The 10937-nt window shown below is 37.4% G+C and overlaps 1 protein-coding gene across 2 annotated transcripts; it reads left to right on the plus strand.

The window, feature by feature from the left end:
* The first annotated feature begins 6117 nt into the window (after positions 1-6117).
* Positions 6118-9872, plus strand: RPL26L1 (ribosomal protein L26 like 1). 2 transcript variants are annotated; one of them, XM_051978912.1, is made up of 4 exons: positions 6118-6234; positions 6555-6727; positions 8780-8920; positions 9703-9872. In XM_051978912.1, the coding sequence occupies exons 2-4, from the start codon at positions 6560-6562 to the stop codon at positions 9829-9831; spliced, it is 438 nt and encodes a 145-aa protein (XP_051834872.1). In that variant the 5' UTR covers positions 6118-6234; positions 6555-6559; the 3' UTR covers positions 9832-9872. The 2 variants fall into 2 exon arrangements, with proteins under 2 accessions (XP_051834872.1, XP_051834873.1); XM_051978913.1 differs by lacking the exon at positions 6118-6234 and adding an exon at positions 6254-6343.
* The last annotated feature ends 1065 nt before the right edge of the window (positions 9873-10937 follow it).

Below are 10937 nucleotides of genomic sequence, written 5' to 3' on the forward strand. Positions count from 1 at the left end.
AGGCTATACCAGTGGAGCTTAAGCAGTGACAGATTTCTGTCTATTTGAGTATCTATTTGTCTATCTGAATACCTATTTATTATCAGGCAATTGGGTGACACAGTAGATAAAGTACCAAGTCTGGAATCAGAAAGACTCATCTTCCTGAATGCAAACCTGGTCTCAGACATTACCCTCATTTGCTTCAGTTTCCTCATCTTTAAAATGAGCTGGAGAAGGAAATGGCAAACCATTCCATAATTTTTGCCAGGAAAACAACAAACAGAGTTACAAAGAGTTGGACAAAACTGAAAAATAACAACAGAAAAGACAGGCTCAGCTCCCAAGATAAAGCAGGTAATAGTTGCTCTATACTTGATCTTCACTTGAAAAATTGTGTGGAGTTAAGGACACTTACTTACACACTGAAAGAAAAGAGGACAGGCCAGATAGTAATGTTAAGGAGTTTTGAGATGAAGAGAAGGGAGTAGAAGGAGCTCCTGTCATATGATTTCAATTTTATAAGTATGATAAGAGGCAAGAGTTCTCTTCCAAAAGAGAAAAGAAAAGAAAGTGGAAATTTTAAGGACAGAAAAGATTTGAATAGCTTCCAAGCCTAAAAAAACAGGAAATTAAGAAGGAATAAAAGGATTGCCTTAATGCAGCGAGAGCCCAGTTGACTAAAGCTAAATGATGGAGTTTTGGAGGGAGGATTGGTCACTTTGAGCTCTCAGATTGGTTAAAAGAATTAGAGATATTTAGCCTAGAAAAGAGGAAACTAAGGGGGCAGCTAGGCAGTGCAGTGGCGAAAACACCAGCCCTGAACTCAAGTTTCAGACACTTAGCACTTCCTAGCTGTGTGTCCCTGGGCAAGTCACTTAACTCTAATTGCCTCAGCAAAAAAATGAAAAAAAATTTTTTTAAATGAAGAAGGAAAAAGAGAAGACTGAGGAGGAACAAAGCTAGTTATATTCAGGTGTTTGTAGGGCTGTTAGGTAGAAAAGAGAAAAGATTAATTTTGTTTGCTCCCCAAAGGGAGAATCAAGAGCAATTTGGGGATTGGGTATGGAGTGTAAAGGTCTGAAATTCTAAGTTGATAACACTGGGATGGGACAACCAAGCACTTAAGGCTAATTACCAATTGGACAATACTCTATTAGCATATGCTTGGAAAATGGCTATTCCCACTATTCTGAGCTGATTTGATCTTTTGGTGTATATTGTGGGAAGGATTAGGGGATGGAGTAAGACAAGCCAGAGTCACTTTGGCGGTAGATGAAGAAAAGGAAGGTAGTGGAGATTCTGTGTCCATCCCCTTCACTTCTATCCCTAAAGACCAAGAATAAAGATCAAGGACTTTTGCTTATCCTGACTCTGGCTGATTCTAAAGCATCCAGGGTGCTAACTCGGTCTTCACAATGGAACAGTAATGAAATAAATTTAATAATAACTGCTAGAATCTTAATTTAATTTAAGATTTGCAATGTGCTTGATAAATACTATCTTATTTTATTTTTATAACAATCCTAGAAGGTAGATGCTATTATTATTCTCATCTTACAAATAAGGAAACTGAGACAGATAGAGATTAGAGGAAGAGAATAAACATTTATAAGCACCTACTGCTAAGTACTTTTACAAATATTATCTCACTTGATCCTCATAAATCCTGCCAGTAGGTGCTCTTAACTGTTCCTGTTTTACAAGTAAGGATATTGAGGCATAGAACCATTAAGTGATTTGCTCTGAGTGAAACAAAAAATGTTGAAGCTGAATTTGAATTCAGGTCTTCCTAACTCTGGGTCCAGCACAATCACCTAGCTCAATGCAAGAATGTTTCCTAACAAGAAAAACTATCCATAAGAGGAATGGGCTAGCTCTCACTAGAGGTCTTCAGGGAAAACACAGGGATTCTTGCTTGGGTGTAGTTGAAATACATAGTATCTAAAGTCCCTTCCAACTCTGACAATTTGAGGATCCTACTAGCACCTGCTGTCTCAGATCTTTTAGAAATGTGAGTTATTGTTTTTATGTCAACTAGACTAGATACTTAAAGGAAAACAGAATCTACAGATCCCAACCTTCACCCAAGCTATATAATGCTGACAAGAGAAATTGGCACAAGTTAGGAAATTTTAAGTACTTGCTAATTAAATCCTTTTTCCAAATTTAGGAGTGGCTTAGGTTTGGGGATTGGCTTTTAAAAAAAAGGTATTTGTTATTCTGAAATACCTTATCATTATTTGGGGGAGTCAGCACTTCTGATTTCTCCTAGGTAGGATGAAGAAACCCCTACCCAATACAGATTGGAAAATGTTCAGCAATTTATAATTTTAAAGAGACTCTGAGTGGTTTACCTTGCTAGGATATATCAAAAGTAGAAACTCAAAATCTTCCTAGTCTTAAGGCCATCCTTGAGATAAAGGATATATAGGGTTTACATGAGTTTCTAAAAGAAACTTTTCCTGATCATTTAGTGTAATGATTTTTCTCTTTTAATTGTCTCTTTTTATCTATGTAGCTTGTTTGTACCTAACAGGCTTTATTTCTCATTAAGATTGTAGATTTCATGGGAGTAAGAATTTCCATTTACCTTTCTTTGTATCCCCAGCTCTGATGGGTTTGAGTGAATATAAATAGAAATTGTCTCTGTTTTATCCAGAAACAGAGGCCTTCCCTTCCTAGAATGATATATAAACTGAGACACAGGCAAGTCCTTAGCTTAAAAAGACCAAGGTTTCCCAATGTATCCAGGACCATCTCCAGTCCTCCTGATCTATATCTTGCCACTGGATCCAGATGGCTCTGGAGGAGTGGTGACCTTGCACACCCTCCCTCACTTAAATCCAATTCACTTGCACGTCATGCCATTCCCTCCCTGATGTCATGATTATTTTCAAGAACAAAGGATAAACAAGAACAATAAGGGGGCAGCTAGATGGCGAAATGGATAGAGCACTAACCCTGAAATCAGGAGGACCTGAGTTTAAATTTAACCTCAGACACTTCCTAGCTGTGTAACCCTGGGCAAGTCACTTAACCACAAATGCCTCAGCAAAACAAACAAACAAACCAAAAAACAAACAAACAAACAAAAACACACACACACACACACACACACACTCACCAAAAAAAAAAAAAAAAAAAAAAAACCAAGAATGGTACTTAGTACAGTGCCTAGTATGATTGGTCGGTCAGTTGCCTTCAATCTAGAACAGGATCAAAATGATTTCACTGTTGGGGATCAAGGTACAGTGTGTCTGACTGTGGCTGATCAGACCAATAAGAGCTTGGAAGACTCTGCCACAAGTTGGGCACAAATAGTCCCTATGAACATCTGGAGTGGAAAGAGGTCTCTAAATTTATACATGTCACATTTCTTTTAAACTACTACAGTTCTGCCTTGCTCATAGAGCACAGTGTTTTCTTTGATTTGGGCATGCCAAGCTGGGCTGTCATGCAATTCCAAAGTTCTTCAGAGAAACCTTGAAAATGTCCTTTATTTCTTCTGACTTCATTGTGAACACTCACCTTGGGTTAGTTTTCTGTCAAAGTCTTTTAGACAAATGCATGTTTGGCATTTGAACAATACAGTCAATCTGGCATACCTTCATTCAATCATTTAGTAAATACTTACTAAGCGCCTACTAATGTGATTTAGGAGAACTATTTCTAGTTCCAAATGATGTGTTTGGGGTTTAGCACCAAATGATGAGATTGTCAAATGATGGGGTTTGGTCATGTGAAGAATTCACAATGGCCATTCTCTTTCGCAAAAGACAGGAGAAGAGATTATAGGCAAAATGAAGGAATACGTAGACACCAGGAATGATAAATATGAAAGAGTTGGGAGAGCATATTGCTGGGAAAGGGGTTTTAAAGATTAATGATGGAAAACACAAATCCCCTAGTGGAACTCACAGTTAACCAGGAGAGAGGGAACATTTTGGGAGGAGGGAGTACACGCTTAGCTGACTGTGGTTGATCAGACCAATAAGAGCTTGGAAGGCTCTGCCACAGGTTGGGCACAAAGAGTCCATATGAACATTTGGAGTGGATAGGTCTCTAAATTTATGCATCTCATATTTCTTTTTAACTATTATATTTAGCAAAAGAGATTTAGTACCCTAAAAGAGTTAGCTATAAGAAGGAGAAAGAATAGAGGCATGGTGGAGAATGAGAGAGACACCATAAGGGAAGGAGGGGAATGAAAGGAAGTAAGTAGTTGGAACTGAGGAGAGGAAGTAGAGAGACAGTTCCAGAGAAAATACCCTGAGCCCAGAAATGAAGCATCTTGTTTTTTTTTTTTTTTTAAATTAAAACTTTTTATTTACAAAATATATGCATGGGTAATTTTTCAACATTGACTCTTGCAAAGACTTCTGTTCCAAATTATCTCTTCCTTCCCCCCACCTTCCCCTAGATGGCAGGTAGTTCAATACATGTTAAATATGTTAAAAATATATGTTAAATCCAATATATGTATACATATTTATATAGTTATCTTGCTGCACAAGAAAAATTGGATCAAGAAGAAAAATAAAACTGGGAAACAAAACAAAATGCAAGCAAACAAAAGAAAGAGTGAGAATGCTATGTTGTGGTCCACACTCAGTTCCCATGGTCCTCTCTTTGGGTGTAGATATAGCTCTCTTCATCACAAGATCATTGGAACTGGTCTGAATCATGTCATTGTTGAAAAGAGTTACATCCATCAGAATTGGTCATTGTATAATCTTCTTGTTGCTGTGTATAATGATCTCCTGGTTCTGCTCATTTCACTCAGCATCAGTTCATGTAAGTCTCTCCAGGTCTCTCTGAAATCATCCTGCTGGGCATTTCTTACAGAACAGTAATGTTCCATAACATTCATATACCACAATTTATTCAACCATTCTCCAATTGATGGGCATCCATTCAGTTTCCAGATTCTTGCTGCTACAAAAAGGGCTGTAGTGTTCTATGCTATCTAAACTAGATAGCATAAATAGTTTGTTTAAGTATCTTAGTTATTTTATTTACCTTTCTAGTGCCTTTAAGTACTTTTGGTTTCAGGTTAAATGTAATCTCATTACATCTTATTGGCTGTTTCCTAATCTTGTCTGTCTTTGCTGACCTCTGTGGTATTCCATAGGTCTTCTGTTCTCCAAATGTGATCAGGGATTCCTTTCTGAGGATAAGACCAGGAGGTCAAAGTTATCTTCATAATAATACTAAGATGTTATTTACCTATCCAAAACAACTCCTTTTTCAAACTATATATTTATGTGAAACTTAATTTTCTTCAACTACTTCATCCAAAACAATATGTTCCAACAGATTACAGACTCAGATATGAGAATCCAGCGATTTTCTATTGTCAATCACTCATCAATAATCATTCAATTAAGTTATTGAGCACCTAGTATATGCCAGCATGGGATATCAGAAATAGATTTATGAAAATATGTAAAGCAATGCCACTCTTACCAGTAATTTTTGGGGGGAATGTGGTTATTTTTTCAAAACATGTATTATGTTAAATTATAATAAACTTATTATTTTAGTGGCTTTTAAATGTTTTATTTTCTAATATGACATATAGTTGGACAGCTAGGTGGCGAAGGGGATAAAACATCAGTTATGAGACTCTGGAATTCAAATGTGGCCTCAAACACTAGCTGGGTAACTCTGGGCAAGTCATTTAACTGCAAAATGGGAATAATCGCATCTATTTCCCAGGGTTGTCCTGTTGCAAAGTGCTCACGACACATAGTGCGCCCTTAATAAATGTTAGCTATTACAGATGAATAGGACCTTGGAGGACATCTAATCTAATCTCATTTACTGCTAGGGAACTGAGACCTAGGGAGGTAAAATGATTTGTCCAAAGTCACCCAGTCAGTAAGCAGCTACATAAGAATTTGAACCCAAGCCTTGCTTGCTCTATCCCCAGCTTTTATTGTACCACATGATCATGAAGATATTTTCACTTGAAAAAAACGGTTGTCGCACGGAAACCTGACCTTCACACACAGACAGATACATGCGCACACGCAGATACAGACAGCCACGCACGCACGAACGAATGCACGCAACGCCTTGGTCACCAGAGCTGCAGTAGCTCCAGAGAGCCACGCGGTGGCGACGCTCGCGCCAGGGCCGCCGGATGTTCAGTGACCTCGGACCTTCTTTTCTCTACGCCTCCGGATGTAGAGGAGGCTAGATTTCCGGTGCCGTGCGGCCCGCGTGTCTCTTTCCTGTGTGTCTCGCCGGGTGAGTGACTGTCTTCCCTTCACCTCCTGCCAGGGTCTGTCCGCTCCGGTTGCTTCTCGCCCACCACGCGAGGAGGATTGAGATGGGAGGGGAGTCTTGCTACCGTTGGGTGAGACGGGGGAGAAAGCTCCGCTGTGCAGAGACCGGAAGGCCTGACGCGTCCTCCTCCATAGTTCCTTCCCCTGTCAGATCCCCGGGTTCCCCTTCTGTTTCACGGAGAGAGCAATAGCTGCTCTGCTAACTGGGGTGGTGGGGAGAACATTAAAGAGCGTAGACGCAAGTCTTTACTCCCCTTCTTTCCTCCTTCCCTTCTTGTTTAGCCAAAATGAAGTTCAATCCATTCGTAACCTCGGACCGAAGCAAGAACCGCAAGAGACACTTCAATGCGCCCTCGCACATCCGGCGCAAGATTATGTCGTCCCCGCTTTCCAAGGAGCTGAGGCAAAAATACAACGTACGCTCCATGCCTATCCGAAAGGACGACGAAGTCCAGGTGCGTTGGGGCCCGCGGTCCAGAGGGATACCGCCGAGCCCTATTGCCTATGGAAGCTGGAAACCACTCCCATCCACTCCCATCCGGTGCTGGGAATTTGTGTTACTGTTAATAAGTGTATCATACAATAATTACAGTATTAATTACTTTATGTGTTATATAACAAACATGTATCAAATATCTCATGTGAATATGTAATATAGTGACAATATACACTAATGTTACAAAGAACAATAGTTCTTTGTAAGAAAACACTTAAAATCAGATTTGTCCAAATTCCACAGAAAGAAGTAATGTCTTTTTTAAGTGGAGGCTAGTTTTGTTTCAGCGACTTTTGTAAACTGGTTCAGATGTTTAAAATGAGGGCGTGGTATTTTTGCAAGTAGGATAATATTTGTCAAGTGTTCTGTATTCCTTTAAGTTCTTTATGAATTTGCCTTTTGAAAATCATCAGTAATTTCAAACTTGATTCTTGACAGTGGCCTTTTGTTATTAAATTTCCTTAAAAAGTTGAATTGCCAGATGCATCCTAATCCATGTATGCTTTCGAAGAAGAAAACTGCTTTTCAACTCTGGAAATGTTTCTGTACATTGCACTTAAAAACTGGTCTCATTTAAAATACTTCAAGAGGATTTTTATTCAGTCTCTTTGGCTTATTCCTAAAAGGATACCAGTGATAAACTTTCCACATTGCCATAAGTTAAACTGTATCAGAAAACTTAATCATCTAGTGGTCAAGCTTAGTGATCAGCCTTTTCAAATTAGCTGGAATGGCCCTTGGAGGACAAGCAGAATCCATCATGAGAAATTTTTTCTGCTGGTAGTATAGACCACAATTTGCATTTTTTTTAAAGTTCCTACTATGCTGGGAGCACGGAGAAAAAGAAAAGTCAATGTCCACTCTAATGGGAGAAACTGTTTTATATGTGTGTCTGTATGTATATATAATGTGCATATGCATACACAAACATCTATGTTTGCATGTTTCCTCATATAAAGGAAAAAGGGAAAGGAAAAGACATGTTGTACAGCCAGTAAAAAAGCCTTCAGTTTGGAGAATTAGAGGAACAGCAAAAAAGACCAATGTCACAAGATTGAATTGAAGGTATAGAGAATATGATATAAGGTATAAGAAGACTGGAAAGATCAGAGGAAATAGAAATTTGATCCTGGAGATGACAGGAAAGCACTAGAATTTTTTGACTGGGAGAGGGATAACATGGTCAGACATATGCGTTAGAAAGAGCTTGGCAATTGGTGGAGAATGGCCTGGGAAAGACTTGTGACAGGTAGTGAAGCATCAATAGTATATTGCTAATAATCTTTTTATTTGTCAGTGATTTAATAAAATAAGTAACCTTTTCTTTTTTGTCCTGCAATTACATTCCATGTTACATTTTTTTCTGCTCCTTAGTGAACAGAGCTAGATGCTGTGGGAGAATAAAAAACAAAAATAAGAGGCATCACAGTACATTGGTTATAATCTTTTTACTGTAACAGAACTAAGAACTATATTTGACAGTAATTTAGATTTTAAAAGTAGTCTTTTTTGTCTTGCAATCATATTGCATGCTGTGAATAGAGCACAAAGCTCGATGCTGTGAGAGGATTAAAAAAAACAGGATTAAAAAAAGAGGATAAAAAAGACATCCTTCTACTTTAGTGTCTAATTGTATCTCTTATTATGCTTTTGAACAGTGTTGAGACAGAAAATCAGTCCCAGGAATTCTTTTCCATTCATTTAAAGAGAAATGTAGTGTTTACTGAATAGATTCTGAGTAAATCAAAACTTTTTTTTCCAAACCTGAATGACCAAATTAAAAGCAAAGCTTTGCAAATTTTACTGCCTTAAATTGATTGCTGGGAATATCCCCTCCCCTTTTGTTTTGTGATGTTTTTTAATTTGTTTTACATTTTGTATTTCCTCTTATTAAGGAATAAAAATCTCAGATTTTGATTAGATTTCCAACCTAGGTATTGTTAAAGTAGTCTTACTATTATAATTTAAATATATTAGAAGTTGACAAGAGTATTTTCTTATTTTTTTACAGGTAGTTCGTGGACATTACAAAGGTCAGCAAATTGGCAAGGTAGTCCAGGTTTACAGGAAGAAATATGTCATTTATATTGAGCGTGTGCAGCGTGAAAAAGCTAATGGCACAACTGTCCATGTGGGCATTCACCCCAGTAAGGTATGATTTAGTTAGCTGGTAACAATAATTGTAGCATCAAAGTTCCTATCTAAAGCTTTGGTCCCTGTAAAGGAGTCATTCTCAGACATTTCTGGTAATGGAGATTTTTTTTTTTTTGCACAGGGAATCTAGCACAATACTTTAGGTTGAGACCATGAAATTGCAAGTATGAGTTCTATTCATGTTATTGCTTGTCCTTCATCAATCTCTAAGAGCACCATGACATTAGAGAGGTGATGCTGTGACATGCAAGTGAATTGGATTTAAGTGAGGGAGGGCTGTGCAAGGTCACCTGCCTTACCTCCATAACCATCTGGGTCCAGTGATACAGGTATAAATCAAGATGACAGGAGATGACCCTGGGAGACATTAGCCTATTTTAAGCTAAGGTCTTCAACAGATCTCAGGATGCTAATTAAGGTGTCTCTCATTAAGGATTTCCAATTATAATGTATTTTTGTATGGTAAAGATTTAAAACTACTTAGGAAAGAGGTTCTCTTGGTCATTTTTCTATGTCCTCTCTGGTTTCTTTACAGATATTACAGTAAACAGTCTCTCCAGAATGACAGTAAAAAGTAGTCCCTCAAGATAATTGTTTTTTTAAAGAGGGTAATAATATATGCAGTCCCTATGGGAGAGATCATAGAAACAAATATGCTGAATTCTAGAAGCTTTTAGAATCTTTTAAGTTTTCTAATGTCATCACCGGTATGAATTTTGTCTTAAATTGAAAGAATATTTATTTTCTGATTTTTTTTCTTTCTTTCTTTTTTTTAAACAGGTGGTTATCACCAGACTAAAACTGGACAAAGATCGAAAAAAGATCCTTGAGCGTAAAGCCAAATCCCGACAAGTTGGAAAGGAAAAGGGCAAATATAAAGAAGAAACCATTGAAAAGATGCAAGAATAAAATAGTCTGTTGTACAGTTGTAATTAAAAATGAAAAATTAAGCATAAGTGTTGTGTGTACTCTTTGGAAAAGCATTGTCAACATGTGTTTGCATTGGTAGATTGCTGTTTCTTGTTTTCCTCTTGGCTCATGATTTACATGGGGATTACTAAATTCTTTTAAAATTTTGGTTTCTGATTTCCTGGGTAAAAAGTGTAATTTTCTCAAATTGCAAGTGGAATTTGTTTCATTTTAAAGTTCTTCCTACCTATTCTTTCTTCCTGTGTCATTTGGTTTATTTGAACAATTTTCTATTCATATGTCTTTTTCAAAGCATAAAATAGCCAAGTAGCAAAGAAAGGGTGATAGCAATAAATACTTCTGTCTTACCTCTTAATACGTTCCTCACCTCTGCTACTAGCAAAGATTAAGATTCCCACCCCCAAACCATTCTTCATGCCTAATTTGCCTCATTTCCTAGTTCCTTAACTTACTTTATTCATTCTTAGTATTTTTTTTTAGGTATCTATAAGATAGTAGAGAGCATGATAGAGTGGAAGAAGCTCTGGATTATAGTCAAAAGATTTAGATTATAGTCCAGACTTTCTCATGTAATAGCATGTTGATAGCAAGTCAGTCTTTCCAACTCTATTTCCTAGTATATAACCTGTCTTATCTTAATATTTTTGAGATAATGAATGTTGAAAGTATTCATGTAGTGGCAGCATATTACCAGAAATCTATCTCAGTCAGTAGTCAATAAAACTTTGATAAAATACCTACTACAATAAGGTCACTTGGGATTGAAACACAAAAATCTGCGTCCTTAAACAGTTTATAATCTAGTGGAAGAAGACTGCAGAAAAGATGGTAGAAAAGTGAGGTGGGAAGTAAATATGTAAGGATGGAGATGTCTAAAATGAATCCAGATGAGAATTGAATTATCTGATCTATGGGGGGGACAGGATAGACACCACCTTCCAAACAGACATAAGATATTGTAACAAGGCTGATTGGATGCTGCAAGATGAGATTTTCCAATTGTGAGTTTAGTTTTTGTGTGGGATGGAGATGTCTAAGATGAGTACATCCAGATGAGAATTGAATTATCTGATCTATGGGGGGGA

The sequence above is a fragment of the Antechinus flavipes genome, chromosome 2 (assembly GCF_016432865.1).
Source record: "Antechinus flavipes isolate AdamAnt ecotype Samford, QLD, Australia chromosome 2, AdamAnt_v2, whole genome shotgun sequence".
NCBI lineage: Eukaryota > Metazoa > Chordata > Mammalia > Dasyuromorphia > Dasyuridae > Antechinus > Antechinus flavipes.

Bases quoted from the DNA above. Each gene is read 5' to 3' on its own strand.
- RPL26L1 (XM_051978912.1), top strand. From the start codon at position 6,560: ATGAAGTTCAATCCATTCGTAACCTCGGACCGAAGCAAGAACCGCAAG. The intron at 6,728-8,779 runs GTGCGTTGGGGC...ATTTTTTTACAG, and splicing joins GAAAGGACGACGAAGTCCAG to GTAGTTCGTGGACATTACAA. The intron at 8,921-9,702 runs GTATGATTTAGT...TTTTTTAAACAG, and splicing joins TGGGCATTCACCCCAGTAAG to GTGGTTATCACCAGACTAAA.